The following is a 17,294-nucleotide window of genomic DNA, read 5'->3' on the forward strand; positions in this document are numbered from 1 at the left end:
TCTGACACTGTCAAGAATGTCTTCCTTTGAAGTGTAGGTATTCAGATAGAAATGGACCTCAGTGTCTCTACTGTACTGCACCACAGAAACATGGTCTTCGTTTGCATCTATGTTGAATTGCTCCACTACTCTTTGAACAAATTCACGCATTGCTGGGAAAGAATTCCTATTTCCATCTGAACCGTCCAGCAGAAATACTACGTCCTTTCTTGGTAAGGTGTAATCAGCTAGGGGAAAAAAGCGTCGTTAATACCAAGTTATTTTCATAGCATTCATAAATCTGTAGAATTTCACATTAGTTCATCAACTCGTTGACTATCTAGGCTGTGGGTAATTGTCTCACTGCTCAAAATTACGTAGGGAGATAAAGTAGAACGACAAGGTACAGCAAGTGAGCTAGCTCTTGGGAAGTTCTGCCATGCACATACCAGTAACAGCTGGCGATGTTGGAGTGATGGGCATTGCAACAGCCTGTACTGAGGCCAGCAGCTGTTCTTGAACATTTGGAAGCTCACTGAAGTCAGACACGGAGAGCGCGTAATTGGGGTCAGATGAGATTATCTGCAATTCTCTGCTATCAGAGGCTCTTGAGCCAATTCCGAAGGTCAAGATTCCAAGCTCTTTTAGAGAGGAGGCTGCTGTATCAACACTGTCAAATGACCTTCCCCCACTAAGCACAATAAGTATCTGTGGCACAGCCTCCAGTCGTCTGCTGCCAGAGGACGCAGTAAAGACATTGTCTCTGACGTACTGGAGAGCTGCCCCCGTGTTGAGGGGTCTGCCTCCTTTGTGTCTCAGACCTCTTAAAGCATCAAGAATGCCTTCCTTTTTTGTGTACGTGTTTAGATTGAAATTGACCTCTGCGTCTCTGCTGTACTGGACCACAGAAACGCGATCTCTGTTCTCAGCAACTTCCAGTCTCTCCACCATTCTTTGAACAAACTCTTTCATTGCTGGGAACCCATTCCTTGTGCCATCTGATCCATCCAGCAGGAAGACAACATCTCTTCTTGGTCTACGACCCTCAGCTAAGAAACAAACATTGTCAGGTGAGATTGGGGACATACTAAGCAAACAGCACAATGCATTACACTACATGTGTAGTCATTGTTGATGTTTTAGGATATTACTTTCTATTTGATTTCATGTCACCTCCCACTAAGTTGTACTATTCACCGAGTAGTTTTTCTTCCACAACTCATTAGGACTACAGGAACAATAAAATACATTTTGCTACGATCATAAAAAATGAGGGGCATTAAAGCAAGCCAGTTTTGTCTTTCTCTTACCTATTATTGTGGTAGTGATAGGCGTGCCCTCTACAAGTACCGTGTTAATGTTGGTGAAAAGCTGCTGTTGGACACTGGGAAGGTCAGAGAAGTCACTCACTGAGAGTACATAACTTGGGTCATGGGAGATCCTCTGCAGTTCCCTGCTGTCAGAGCTCCTTGACCCTATCCCAAAGATCAATACTCCAAGCTCTTTCAGGGAGGTGGCCGGTATGTCAACATTATCAAATGACCTTCCACCACTCAGCAGAATCAGTAACTGTGGCACACCCTCTACACGTCTGCTTCCTGAGGAGGCAGTGAAGACACTGTCTCTCACGTACTGCAGAGCCGCCCCTGTGTTGAGGGGTCTCCCTCCTTTGTGCCTCAGGCCCCTGACCGTGTCAAGAATGTCCTCCTTATTCGTGTATGTGTTAAGATAGAAATGGGCCTCTGGATCTCTGCTGAACTGCACCACAGACACACGGTCTCGTCTCTCAGACATATTCAATCTCTCCACCATCCTTTCAACAAAGTCACGCATTGCTGGAAAAGAGCTCCTAGTGCCATCTGAACCATCCAGCAGGAACACTACATCCCTCCCAGCCATCTTTCGTTCAACTACGAGTATGGAAATGGAACACAAAGTCATGTGAGCACTCGCTGTCTGCGATTATTGGTAGGTGTAGTATGCTGTAGATGGCAACTACAAATGGGAAACAAATCTCCCATCCTTTCAGATACATTTACAACCAATCTTATGCTTGAAAGAGTTCAAACGCTTGGCTTGTTAGGCTAATTTCCTAGGGCTTTGCTAACATGCATTACAGTTGAGCTCTAAAGTGTTTTCCATCTACGACATGCATTAGAGCGAGGGCTCAGTTTTCGGTTTATAAAGACGTGTGGGACACTGCCTTACCCATAACAGTAGGTGTCATCTGCAGGACTTGCACAAGCACATTGTTCAGTGAGCTCAAAAACTGCTGCTGGACACTGGGAAGGTCAGAGAACTCAGGGATGGACTGTGCATAGGTAGGACCACTGGCAATTATCTGTACCTCTCTGCTCGAATTTCTGGTGCCAATGCCAAAAATTAAGACCCCACTCTCTTTCAGAGCAGAGGCAGGTGTGTCTATGTTATCGTTTGAGCGTCCTCCACTGAAAAGTATAAGAACCTGAGGAACACCCTCTTGCCTTCTACTCCCAGCAGAGGCAGTGAAGACATTGTTCATCACGTACTGGAGAGCTGCCCCTGTGTTGAGGGGTCTCCCTCCTCTGTGCCTAAGACTCCTGACAGTGTTAAGGATCTCCTCCTTTGTAGCGTAGGTATTAAGATAGAAATGGGCCTCAGCGTCTTTACTGTACTGCACCACAGAAACACGGTCTCTGTTTGCCTCTATGTTAAATTGCTCTACTACTCTTTGCACAAATTCACGCATTGCTGGGAAAGAATTCCTAGTGCCATCTGAGCCGTCCAGCAAAATTACTACATCCTTTCTTGGTATGGTGTAATCAGCTAGGGGGGAAAAAAAACAACAAAATTAAAATGGCAATATTATTAATACAACTTTAAAAAGTTGAATTAGTTCATCAACTCATTAACTATCTAAGCTGTGGCTAATGATCGAACTGCTCACAACTACTTAGGGAGAAAAAGTTTTCATGCTGACAAAAGACTGCATGTGAGCAAGCTCTTGCAAAGTTCTGCCATGACATACCGATCACTGTCGGTGAAGTTGGCGTAGTTGGCATTGCAACAGCCTGTACGGAGGCCAGCAGCTGTTCTTGGACATTTGGAAGCTCAGTGAAGTCGGACACGGACAGAGCGTAATTGGGGTCATATGAGATTCTCTGCAATTCTCTGCTATCAGAGCCTCTTGAGCCGATTCCGAAGGTCAAGACTCCAAGCTCTTTCAGAGAGGAGGCTGCTGTATCAACACTGTCAAATGACTTTCCCCCACTTAGCACAATCAGTATCTGCGGCACACCCTCCAGTCGTCTGCTGCCATAGGAGGCTGTAAAGACATTATCTTTGACGTACTGGAGAGCTGCACCCGTGTTGAGGGGTCTCCCTCCTTTGTGTCTCAGACCTCTGACACTGTCAAGAATGTCTTCCTTTGAAGTGTAGGTATTCAGATAGAAATGGACCTCAGTGTCTCTACTGTACTGCACCACAGAAACATGGTCTTCGTTTGCATCTATGTTGAATTGCTCCACTACTCTTTGAACAAATTCACGCATTGCTGGGAAAGAATTCCTATTTCCATCTGAACCGTCCAGCAGAAATACTACGTCCTTTCTTGGTAAGGTGTAATCAGCTAGGGGAAAAAAGCGTCGTTAATACCAAGTTATTTTCATAGCATTCATAAATCTGTAGAATTTCACATTAGTTCATCAACTCGTTGACTATCTAGGCTGTGGGTAATTGTCTCACTGCTCAAAATTACGTAGGGAGATAAAGTAGAACGACAAGGTACAGCAAGTGAGCTAGCTCTTGGGAAGTTCTGCCATGCACATACCAGTAACAGCTGGCGATGTTGGAGTGATGGGCATTGCAACAGCCTGTACTGAGGCCAGCAGCTGTTCTTGAACATTTGGAAGCTCACTGAAGTCAGACACGGAGAGCGCGTAATTGGGGTCAGATGAGATTATCTGCAATTCTCTGCTATCAGAGGCTCTTGAGCCAATTCCGAAGGTCAAGATTCCAAGCTCTTTTAGAGAGGAGGCTGCTGTATCAACACTGTCAAATGACCTTCCCCCACTAAGCACAATAAGTATCTGTGGCACAGCCTCCAGTCGTCTGCTGCCAGAGGACGCAGTAAAGACATTGTCTCTGACGTACTGGAGAGCTGCCCCCGTGTTGAGGGGTCTGCCTCCTTTGTGTCTCAGACCTCTTAAAGCATCAAGAATGCCTTCCTTTTTTGTGTACGTGTTTAGATTGAAATTGACCTCTGCGTCTCTGCTGTACTGGACCACAGAAACGCGATCTCTGTTCTCAGCAACTTCCAGTCTCTCCACCATTCTTTGAACAAACTCTTTCATTGCTGGGAACCCATTCCTTGTGCCATCTGATCCATCCAGCAGGAAGACAACATCTCTTCTTGGTCTACGACCCTCAGCTAAGAAACAAACATTGTCAGGTGAGATTGGGGACATACTAAGCAAACAGCACAATGCATTACACTACATGTGTAGTCATTGTTGATGTTTTAGGATATTACTTTCTATTTGATTTCATGTCACCTCCCACTAAGTTGTACTATTCACCGAGTAGTTTTTCTTCCACAACTCATTAGGACTACAGGAACAATAAAATACATTTTGCTACGATCATAAAAAATGAGGGGCATTAAAGCAAGCCAGTTTTGTCTTTCTCTTACCTATTATTGTGGTAGTGATAGGCGTGCCCTCTACAAGTACCGTGTTAATGTTGGTGAAAAGCTGCTGTTGGACACTGGGAAGGTCAGAGAAGTCACTCACTGAGAGTACATAACTTGGGTCATGGGAGATCCTCTGCAGTTCCCTGCTGTCAGAGCTCCTTGACCCTATCCCAAAGATCAATACTCCAAGCTCTTTCAGGGAGGTGGCCGGTATGTCAACATTATCAAATGACCTTCCACCACTCAGCAGAATCAGTAACTGTGGCACACCCTCTACACGTCTGCTTCCTGAGGAGGCAGTGAAGACACTGTCTCTCACGTACTGCAGAGCCGCCCCTGTGTTGAGGGGTCTCCCTCCTTTGTGCCTCAGGCCCCTGACCGTGTCAAGAATGTCCTCCTTATTCGTGTATGTGTTAAGATAGAAATGGGCCTCTGGATCTCTGCTGAACTGCACCACAGACACACGGTCTCGTCTCTCAGACATATTCAATCTCTCCACCATCCTTTCAACAAAGTCACGCATTGCTGGAAAAGAGCTCCTAGTGCCATCTGAACCATCCAGCAGGAACACTACATCCCTCCCAGCCATCTTTCGTTCAACTACGAGTATGGAAATGGAACACAAAGTCATGTGAGCACTCGCTGTCTGCGATTATTGGTAGGTGTAGTATGCTGTAGATGGCAACTACAAATGGGAAACAAATCTCCCATCCTTTCAGATACATTTACAACCAATCTTATGCTTGAAAGAGTTCAAACGCTTGGCTTGTTAGGCTAATTTCCTAGGGCTTTGCTAACATGCATTACAGTTGAGCTCTAAAGTGTTTTCCATCTACGACATGCATTAGAGCGAGGGCTCAGTTTTCGGTTTATAAAGACGTGTGGGACACTGCCTTACCCATAACAGTAGGTGTCATCTGCAGGACTTGCACAAGCACATTGTTCAGTGAGCTCAAAAACTGCTGCTGGACACTGGGAAGGTCAGAGAACTCAGGGATGGACTGTGCATAGGTAGGACCACTGGCAATTATCTGTACCTCTCTGCTCGAATTTCTGGTGCCAATGCCAAAAATTAAGACCCCACTCTCTTTCAGAGCAGAGGCAGGTGTGTCTATGTTATCGTTTGAGCGTCCTCCACTGAAAAGTATAAGAACCTGAGGAACACCCTCTTGCCTTCTACTCCCAGCAGAGGCAGTGAAGACATTGTTCATCACGTACTGGAGAGCTGCCCCTGTGTTGAGGGGTCTCCCTCCTCTGTGCCTAAGACTCCTGACAGTGTTAAGGATCTCCTCCTTTGTAGCGTAGGTATTAAGATAGAAATGGGCCTCAGCGTCTTTACTGTACTGCACCACAGAAACACGGTCTCTGTTTGCCTCTATGTTAAATTGCTCTACTACTCTTTGCACAAATTCACGCATTGCTGGGAAAGAATTCCTAGTGCCATCTGAGCCGTCCAGCAAAATTACTACATCCTTTCTTGGTATGGTGTAATCAGCTAGGGGGGAAAAAAAACAACAAAATTAAAATGGCAATATTATTAATACAACTTTAAAAAGTTGAATTAGTTCATCAACTCATTAACTATCTAAGCTGTGGCTAATGATCGAACTGCTCACAACTACTTAGGGAGAAAAAGTTTTCATGCTGACAAAAGACTGCATGTGAGCAAGCTCTTGCAAAGTTCTGCCATGACATACCGATCACTGTCGGTGAAGTTGGCGTAGTTGGCATTGCAACAGCCTGTACGGAGGCCAGCAGCTGTTCTTGGACATTTGGAAGCTCAGTGAAGTCGGACACGGACAGAGCGTAATTGGGGTCATATGAGATTCTCTGCAATTCTCTGCTATCAGAGCCTCTTGAGCCGATTCCGAAGGTCAAGACTCCAAGCTCTTTCAGAGAGGAGGCTGCTGTATCAACACTGTCAAATGACTTTCCCCCACTTAGCACAATCAGTATCTGCGGCACACCCTCCAGTCGTCTGCTGCCATAGGAGGCTGTAAAGACATTATCTTTGACGTACTGGAGAGCTGCACCCGTGTTGAGGGGTCTCCCTCCTTTGTGTCTCAGACCTCTGACACTGTCAAGAATGTCTTCCTTTGAAGTGTAGGTATTCAGATAGAAATGGACCTCAGTGTCTCTACTGTACTGCACCACAGAAACATGGTCTTCGTTTGCATCTATGTTGAATTGCTCCACTACTCTTTGAACAAATTCACGCATTGCTGGGAAAGAATTCCTATTTCCATCTGAACCGTCCAGCAGAAATACTACGTCCTTTCTTGGTAAGGTGTAATCAGCTAGGGGAAAAAAGCGTCGTTAATACCAAGTTATTTTCATAGCATTCATAAATCTGTAGAATTTCACATTAGTTCATCAACTCGTTGACTATCTAGGCTGTGGGTAATTGTCTCACTGCTCAAAATTACGTAGGGAGATAAAGTAGAACGACAAGGTACAGCAAGTGAGCTAGCTCTTGGGAAGTTCTGCCATGCACATACCAGTAACAGCTGGCGATGTTGGAGTGATGGGCATTGCAACAGCCTGTACTGAGGCCAGCAGCTGTTCTTGAACATTTGGAAGCTCACTGAAGTCAGACACGGAGAGCGCGTAATTGGGGTCAGATGAGATTATCTGCAATTCTCTGCTATCAGAGGCTCTTGAGCCAATTCCGAAGGTCAAGATTCCAAGCTCTTTTAGAGAGGAGGCTGCTGTATCAACACTGTCAAATGACCTTCCCCCACTAAGCACAATAAGTATCTGTGGCACAGCCTCCAGTCGTCTGCTGCCAGAGGACGCAGTAAAGACATTGTCTCTGACGTACTGGAGAGCTGCCCCCGTGTTGAGGGGTCTGCCTCCTTTGTGTCTCAGACCTCTTAAAGCATCAAGAATGCCTTCCTTTTTTGTGTACGTGTTTAGATTGAAATTGACCTCTGCGTCTCTGCTGTACTGGACCACAGAAACGCGATCTCTGTTCTCAGCAACTTCCAGTCTCTCCACCATTCTTTGAACAAACTCTTTCATTGCTGGGAACCCATTCCTTGTGCCATCTGATCCATCCAGCAGGAAGACAACATCTCTTCTTGGTCTACGACCCTCAGCTAAGAAACAAACATTGTCAGGTGAGATTGGGGACATACTAAGCAAACAGCACAATGCATTACACTACATGTGTAGTCATTGTTGATGTTTTAGGATATTACTTTCTATTTGATTTCATGTCACCTCCCACTAAGTTGTACTATTCACCGAGTAGTTTTTCTTCCACAACTCATTAGGACTACAGGAACAATAAAATACATTTTGCTACGATCATAAAAAATGAGGGGCATTAAAGCAAGCCAGTTTTGTCTTTCTCTTACCTATTATTGTGGTAGTGATAGGCGTGCCCTCTACAAGTACCGTGTTAATGTTGGTGAAAAGCTGCTGTTGGACACTGGGAAGGTCAGAGAAGTCACTCACTGAGAGTACATAACTTGGGTCATGGGAGATCCTCTGCAGTTCCCTGCTGTCAGAGCTCCTTGACCCTATCCCAAAGATCAATACTCCAAGCTCTTTCAGGGAGGTGGCCGGTATGTCAACATTATCAAATGACCTTCCACCACTCAGCAGAATCAGTAACTGTGGCACACCCTCTACACGTCTGCTTCCTGAGGAGGCAGTGAAGACACTGTCTCTCACGTACTGCAGAGCCGCCCCTGTGTTGAGGGGTCTCCCTCCTTTGTGCCTCAGGCCCCTGACCGTGTCAAGAATGTCCTCCTTATTCGTGTATGTGTTAAGATAGAAATGGGCCTCTGGATCTCTGCTGAACTGCACCACAGACACACGGTCTCGTCTCTCAGACATATTCAATCTCTCCACCATCCTTTCAACAAAGTCACGCATTGCTGGAAAAGAGCTCCTAGTGCCATCTGAACCATCCAGCAGGAACACTACATCCCTCCCAGCCATCCTTCGTTCAACTACGAGTATGGAAATGGAACACAAAGTCATGTGAGCACTCGCTGTCTGCGATTATTGGTAGGTGTAGTATGCTGTAGATGGCAACTACAAATGGGAAACAAATCTCCCATCCTTTCAGATACATTTACAACCAATCTTATGCTTGAAAGAGTTCAAACGCTTGGCTTGTTAGGCTAATTTCCTAGGGCTTTGCTAACATGCATTACAGTTGAGCTCTAAAGTGTTTTCCATCTACGACATGCATTAGAGCGAGGGCTCAGTTTTCGGTTTATAAAGACGTGTGGGACACTGCCTTACCCATAACAGTAGGTGTCATCTGCAGGACTTGCACAAGCACATTGTTCAGTGAGCTCAAAAACTGCTGCTGGACACTGGGAAGGTCAGAGAACTCAGGGATGGACTGTGCATAGGTAGGACCACTGGCAATTATCTGTACCTCTCTGCTCGAATTTCTGGTGCCAATGCCAAAAATTAAGACCCCACTCTCTTTCAGAGCAGAGGCAGGTGTGTCTATGTTATCGTTTGAGCGTCCTCCACTGAAAAGTATAAGAACCTGAGGAACACCCTCTTGCCTTCTACTCCCAGCAGAGGCAGTGAAGACATTGTTCATCACGTACTGGAGAGCTGCCCCTGTGTTGAGGGGTCTCCCTCCTCTGTGCCTAAGACTCCTGACAGTGTTAAGGATCTCCTCCTTTGTAGCGTAGGTATTAAGATAGAAATGGGCCTCAGCGTCTTTACTGTACTGCACCACAGAAACACGGTCTCTGTTTGCCTCTATGTTAAATTGCTCTACTACTCTTTGCACAAATTCACGCATTGCTGGGAAAGAATTCCTAGTGCCATCTGAGCCGTCCAGCAAAATTACTACATCCTTTCTTGGTATGGTGTAATCAGCTAGGGGGAAAAAAAACAACAAAATTAAAATGGCAATATTATTAATACAACTTTAAAAAGTTGAATTAGTTCATCAACTCATTAACTATCTAAGCTGTGGCTAATGATCGAACTGCTCACAACTACTTAGGGAGAAAAAGTTTTCATGCTGACAAAAGACTGCATGTGAGCAAGCTCTTGCAAAGTTCTGCCATGACATACCGATCACTGTCGGTGAAGTTGGCGTAGTTGGCATTGCAACAGCCTGTACGGAGGCCAGCAGCTGTTCTTGGACATTTGGAAGCTCGGTGAAGTCGGACACGGACAGAGCGTAATTGGGGTCATATGAGATTCTCTGCAATTCTCTGCTATCAGAGCCTCTTGAGCCGATTCCGAAGGTCAAGACTCCAAGCTCTTTCAGAGAGGAGGCTGCTGTATCAACACTGTCAAATGACTTTCCCCCACTTAGCACAATCAGTATCTGCGGCACACCCTCCAGTCGTCTGCTGCCATAGGAGGCTGTAAAGACATTATCTTTGACGTACTGGAGAGCTGCACCCGTGTTGAGGGGTCTCCCTCCTTTGTGTCTCAGACCTCTGACACTGTCAAGAATGTCTTCCTTTGAAGTGTAGGTATTCAGATAGAAATGGACCTCAGTGTCTCTACTGTACTGCACCACAGAAACATGGTCTTCGTTTGCATCTATGTTGAATTGCTCCACTACTCTTTGAACAAATTCACGCATTGCTGGGAAAGAATTCCTATTTCCATCTGAACCGTCCAGCAGAAATACTACGTCCTTTCTTGGTAAGGTGTAATCAGCTAGGGGAAAAAAGCGTCGTTAATACCAAGTTATTTTCATAGCATTCATAAATCTGTAGAATTTCACATTAGTTCATCAACTCGTTGACTATCTAGGCTGTGGGTAATTGTCTCACTGCTCAAAATTACGTAGGGAGATAAAGTAGAACGACAAGGTACAGCAAGTGAGCTAGCTCTTGGGAAGTTCTGCCATGCACATACCAGTAACAGCTGGCGATGTTGGAGTGATGGGCATTGCAACAGCCTGTACTGAGGCCAGCAGCTGTTCTTGAACATTTGGAAGCTCACTGAAGTCAGACACGGAGAGCGCGTAATTGGGGTCAGATGAGATTATCTGCAATTCTCTGCTATCAGAGGCTCTTGAGCCAATTCCGAAGGTCAAGATTCCAAGCTCTTTTAGAGAGGAGGCTGCTGTATCAACACTGTCAAATGACCTTCCCCCACTAAGCACAATAAGTATCTGTGGCACAGCCTCCAGTCGTCTGCTGCCAGAGGACGCAGTAAAGACATTGTCTCTGACGTACTGGAGAGCTGCCCCCGTGTTGAGGGGTCTGCCTCCTTTGTGTCTCAGACCTCTTAAAGCATCAAGAATGCCTTCCTTTTTTGTGTACGTGTTTAGATTGAAATTGACCTCTGCGTCTCTGCTGTACTGGACCACAGAAACGCGATCTCTGTTCTCAGCAACTTCCAGTCTCTCCACCATTCTTTGAACAAACTCTTTCATTGCTGGGAACCCATTCCTTGTGCCATCTGATCCATCCAGCAGGAAGACAACATCTCTTCTTGGTCTACGACCCTCAGCTAAGAAACAAACATTGTCAGGTGAGATTGGGGACATACTAAGCAAACAGCACAATGCATTACACTACATGTGTAGTCATTGTTGATGTTTTAGGATATTACTTTCTATTTGATTTCATGTCACCTCCCACTAAGTTGTACTATTCACCGAGTAGTTTTTCTTCCACAACTCATTAGGACTACAGGAACAATAAAATACATTTTGCTACGATCATAAAAAATGAGGGGCATTAAAGCAAGCCAGTTTTGTCTTTCTCTTACCTATTATTGTGGTAGTGATAGGCGTGCCCTCTACAAGTACCGTGTTAATGTTGGTGAAAAGCTGCTGTTGGACACTGGGAAGGTCAGAGAAGTCACTCACTGAGAGTACATAACTTGGGTCATGGGAGATCCTCTGCAGTTCCCTGCTGTCAGAGCTCCTTGACCCTATCCCAAAGATCAATACTCCAAGCTCTTTCAGGGAGGTGGCCGGTATGTCAACATTATCAAATGACCTTCCACCACTCAGCAGAATCAGTAACTGTGGCACACCCTCTACACGTCTGCTTCCTGAGGAGGCAGTGAAGACACTGTCTCTCACGTACTGCAGAGCCGCCCCTGTGTTGAGGGGTCTCCCTCCTTTGTGCCTCAGGCCCCTGACCGTGTCAAGAATGTCCTCCTTATTCGTGTATGTGTTAAGATAGAAATGGGCCTCTGGATCTCTGCTGAACTGCACCACAGACACACGGTCTCGTCTCTCAGACATATTCAATCTCTCCACCATCCTTTCAACAAAGTCACGCATTGCTGGAAAAGAGCTCCTAGTGCCATCTGAACCATCCAGCAGGAACACTACATCCCTCCCAGCCATCCTTCGTTCAACTACGAGTATGGAAATGGAACACAAAGTCATGTGAGCACTCGCTGTCTGCGATTATTGGTAGGTGTAGTATGCTGTAGATGGCAACTACAAATGGGAAACAAATCTCCCATCCTTTCAGATACATTTACAACCAATCTTATGCTTGAAAGAGTTCAAACGCTTGGCTTGTTAGGCTAATTTCCTAGGGCTTTGCTAACATGCATTACAGTTGAGCTCTAAAATGTTTTCCATCTACGACATGCATTAGAGCGAGGGCTCAGTTTTCGGTGTATAAAGACGTGTGGGACACTGCCTTACCCATAACAGTAGGTGTCATCTGCAGGACTTGCACAAGCACATTGTTCAGTGAGCTCAAAAACTGCTGCTGGACACTGGGAAGGTCAGAGAACTCAGGGATGGACTGTGCATTGGTAGGACCACTGGCAATTATCTGTACCTCTCTGCTCGAATTTCTGGTGCCAATGCCAAAAATTAAGACCCCACTCTCTTTCAGAGCAGAGGCAGGTGTGTCTATGTTATCGTTTGAGCGTCCTCCACTGAAAAGTATAAGAACCTGAGGAACACCCTCTTGCCTTCTACTCCCAGCAGAGGCAGTGAAGACATTGTTCATCACGTACTGGAGAGCTGCCCCTGTGTTGAGGGGTCTCCCTCCTCTGTGCCTAAGACTCCTGACAGTGTTAAGGATCTCCTCCTTTGTAGCGTAGGTATTAAGATAGAAATGGGCCTCAGCGTCTTTACTGTACTGCACCACAGAAACACGGTCTCTGTTTGCCTCTATGTTAAATTGCTCTACTACTCTTTGCACAAATTCACGCATTGCTGGGAAAGAATTCCTAGTGCCATCTGAGCCGTCCAGCAAAATTACTACATCCTTTCTTGGTATGGTGTAATCAGCTAGGGGGAAAAAAAACAACAAAATTAAAATGGCAATATTATTAATACAACTTTAAAAAGTTGAATTAGTTCATCAACTCATTAACTATCTAAGCTGTGGCTAATGATCGAACTGCTCACAACTACTTAGGGAGAAAAAGTTTTCATGCTGACAAAAGACTGCATGTGAGCAAGCTCTTGCAAAGTTCTGCCATGACATACCGATCACTGTCGGTGAAGTTGGCGTAGTTGGCATTGCAACAGCCTGTACGGAGGCCAGCAGCTGTTCTTGGACATTTGGAAGCTCGGTGAAGTCGGACACGGACAGAGCGTAATTGGGGTCATATGAGATTCTCTGCAATTCTCTGCTATCAGAGCCTCTTGAGCCGATTCCGAAGGTCAAGACTCCAAGCTCTTTCAGAGAGGAGGCTGCTGTATCAACACTGTCAAATGACTTTCCCCCACTTAGCACAATCAGTATCTGCGGCACACCCTCCAGTCGTCTGCTGCCATAGGAGGCTGTAAAGACATTATCTTTGACGTACTGGAGAGCTGCACCCGTGTTGAGGGGTCTCCCTCCTTTGTGTCTCAGACCTCTGACACTGTCAAGAATGTCTTCCTTTGAAGTGTAGGTATTCAGATAGAAATGGACCTCAGTGTCTCTACTGTACTGCACCACAGAAACATGGTCTTCGTTTGCATCTATGTTGAATTGCTCCACTACTCTTTGAACAAATTCACGCATTGCTGGGAAAGAATTCCTATTTCCATCTGAACCGTCCAGCAGAAATACTACGTCCTTTCTTGGTAAGGTGTAATCAGCTAGGGGAAAAAAGCGTCGTTAATACCAAGTTATTTTCATAGCATTCATAAATCTGTAGAATTTCACATTAGTTCATCAACTCATTGACTATCTAGGCTGTGGGTAATTGTCTCACTGCTCAAAATTATGTAGAGAGATTAAGTAGAATGACAAGGTACAGCAAGTGAGCTAGCTCTTGGGAAGTTCTGCCATGCACATACCAGTAACAGCTGGCGATGTTGGAGTGATGGGCATTTCAACAGCCTGTACTGAGGCCAGCAGCTGTTCTTGAACATTTGGAAGCTCACTGAAGTCAGACACGGAGAGCGCGTAATTGGGTTCTGATGAGATTATCTGCAATTCTCTGCTATCAGAGGCTCTTGAGCCAATTCCGAAGGTCAAGATTCCAAGCTCTTTTAGAGAGGAGGCTGCTGTATCAACACTGTCAAATGACCTTCCCCCACTTAGCACAATAAGTATCTGTGGCACACCCTCCAGTCGTCTGCTGCCAGAGGATGCAGTAAAGACATTGTCTCTGACGTACTGGAGAGCTGCCCCCGTGTGGAGGGGTCTGCCTCCTTTGTGTCTCAGACCTCTTAAACCATCAAGAATGTCTTGCTTTTTTGTGTACGTGTTTAGATTGAAATTGACCTCTGCGTCTCTGCTGTACTGGACCACAGAAATGCGATCTCTGTTCTCAGCAACTTCTAATCTCTCCACCATTCTTTGAACAAACTCTTTCATTGCTGTGAACCCATTCCTAGTGCCATCCGATCCATCCAGCAGGAAAACAACATCTCTCCTGGGTGTACGACCCTCAGCTAAGAAACAAATACTGAAGGGTAAAATAGTGGAGTTCACAGTTCTTTTGTACCATGTTTTTTCATTTACTGTGTGTTACTAGATAGATTTACTAAAAGAACATGGTACTTTAAAGTAGTAGCAAATACAAATACTTCATTTAATAAACAGAAGCACAACCAATTTGATATCAGGCAAATGTATCATTGATCACATAAAACATACCCTATTAATAAACATTTCAGCATTTTATTTAACCTCTTTGCATGTGAGTTCTAATAAACTGTATAATGCTGCATATAACACCGGTTTTATCATAACCTCCTGTCTACAACAGGCACGTCCGTTGATGCGATACTCCGCACTGCAACCGTTTGAGGCTCTCTACATTGGACACTGACCAATCATCTGTTAGCCCAAGTAGACTTCAGCAAGGATTAAACAGGGAAAATAACCTTTATTTTCAATGGAAATCCACTGTTATTCACATTTTCTTATTATATAACTATTATTGTTATGCTATTGCTGCTAAAGCTGCATAAAAATGTTAGACACAAAATATTGTTTAAATAAGTACATAAGAGACCAGAAACATCACGAGTTTACTTTAATGTAGCAGTCAGAATTTATTTAAAATTTTACACCCAAATTGTGCAAATAGTTGCAGATACAATTTACACCCATAATTAAATACTAACATACAGTAGTGGCATTACTGCAGGGAGTCCCACAGACACCCTAAACTAACACCTACACGTACACCTTAACCTTACATTCCCTTACAAAAATTAACCATGGTTTTACTACAGTAAACATAGTATCACCATGGTATTATGTAGTAAAATCATAGTAACCACAAAATTAAACATGGTTACTATATTAATAGCATATTACTGTAGTATCACCATGGTTAATTTAATTAAAACTATGGCTTCTGCACAAAAACATGGTTACTACAATATTTCTCTACTCGACGTTCATCGTGACCAAATCACTGCGAGGAAACCAACCATTATATCTATTATTATTATTATTATTAATATTATAAGTATTATTAAGGCAATATTAGGATTTGAGACAGTAAACAGGATGGGGAAAAGTGGGACAACAGGGTGATTCAAACCCAGGACTTCCATATGGGAAAAGCACACCTGTACCGTCTTGACACACTACGCCATTGCAGCAACACTGTAGGGCACAGTTTGTCTTTAATTTCTGTGTTTATATAAGATTATTGTAGTGCAAATAGCTGCACTGTGTGGCAGGTGCTATTTACACCTAGTGCAAATAGTCACCTCATATTAAAATATATAACAAACAAATTCATGACAAAAAGCTTTAAACGTATTATAATTATAAGTAAAATAATTTTTTTTCAGACAGGTGGGATGATAAAGTGACTGGAGTAGCTCTGCATCGCCTCAGTAATAGAATGGGGCATCCTTTATTATATTGAGATCTATTTGATTTAAATGCGACGTGATGTGCTGCTCACGTCCGGTGTAGTCAGGGTGATGTGCGAAGTGGTTAATAATGATACTAAATGTAGTAATCTTTTAAAAATCCTTTTGACTGACTTGTGTTTGGAAGCAGTATTTTACTTACCTATCGATTCTTTTTTGTTGTCACTAGGTTTCATTGCTTCCAGTAGCTGTGCCTGAATTTTTGGTAATTCACTGAAGTCAGCAAATGAAAGCACATGATTTTCAGATGATATATTATGCAATTCAGAGTCTGAGTACTTTACTCCTATTCCAACAATTAGTACCCCAAGTTCTTTGAGAGCAGAGGCTGCCTCAGAAATGCGGTCTCTTGATCTTCCACTCGTCAGCAGAATTAATATTTGAGGGATGCCATCTTTGTGTCTACAACCTGAAGAACTTGCAAAGATATTTTCCTTTACATACCGAAGGGCAGATCCTGTGTTTAGGGGCCTTCCACCTTTATGGCTAAGTACATTTACAGCATTCAATACATCTTCCTTTCTTGAGAATGAATTAAAATAAAAATTTGCCACAGCTACATTGCTGTATTGTATTACTGAGATTCTATCATTATCAGTTCCCACATTGAGGTTTGTGATAATATTGTGCAGAAAATCACGTATCTCTTTAAATCCTCTTCTTGTGTTGTCTGAACCATCCACAAGAAAGGCAATATCCCTTTTAATTCCTGTGCCTAGAATTACAAGAATTTAGAATTAAAGGGACATTTACAGTATTTATCTAATCATATTTAGTTTTTACAAATAATCATATGCATCAATGGTAGGAGACGAATACATAAATGTTAAAAACTAAAGAAAATTAAAACACAGAAAATGTTTCAATATTCTGTAGCGTTCTACTTAATTCAGATCTTTATCAGACAGACATCACCACTGAACAATCAAACTATTTTAAAATAACTTAAAAAAATAAGCATACTCTATTATTACGTATTCTTACCCACTTCAAGAGAATGCTATTGCATTTAAGTCAGACAGCTTTCAAAACGGGTACCAACATTTGCAGTACCTCAACTCTAGAATTATTTTCTAATATAATCAGTGCTAGATCATCCACCCAAAGCTGTAGAATAAAAACTTTAAATAATCAGACATCCAACCCCAATTCCAAAAAGGTTGTGACAGTATGCAAAATGACAACAAAAACAAAAAGGAGTAATTTGTAAATTATATTCACCCTTTGCTATATTGAAAGCACTACAACTAAACATCATATGACGTTTTGTACAGTACAGTAAATTCCAATCAGATGATTGTAATACACTCCAAAAAGTTGGGATAGTCGAGTGTTACCACTGTGAAACATCACCTTTTCTTCTAATAACACTTATTAAGCATTTAGGCA

General features: G+C 43.7%; 1 protein-coding gene across 1 annotated transcript; it reads right to left on the reverse strand.

Annotated features, from left to right (window-relative positions):
• Positions 1–1,230: 1,230 nt before the first annotated feature.
• LOC127447559 (collagen alpha-3(VI) chain-like) lies at positions 1,231–16,636 on the reverse strand (the record flags this gene model as incomplete). Its single annotated transcript, XM_051709514.1, has 5 exons — positions 1,231–1,889; positions 12,264–12,860; positions 13,062–13,661; positions 13,863–14,462; positions 16,048–16,636. Coding segments are annotated over 5 exons (3,036 nt in total), but the record flags the coding sequence as incomplete, so codon positions are not given.
• Between the last annotated feature and the right edge of the window lie 658 nt (positions 16,637–17,294).

The sequence above is a fragment of the Myxocyprinus asiaticus genome, chromosome 10 (assembly GCF_019703515.2).
Source record: "Myxocyprinus asiaticus isolate MX2 ecotype Aquarium Trade chromosome 10, UBuf_Myxa_2, whole genome shotgun sequence".
Lineage (NCBI taxonomy): Eukaryota > Metazoa > Chordata > Actinopteri > Cypriniformes > Catostomidae > Myxocyprinus > Myxocyprinus asiaticus.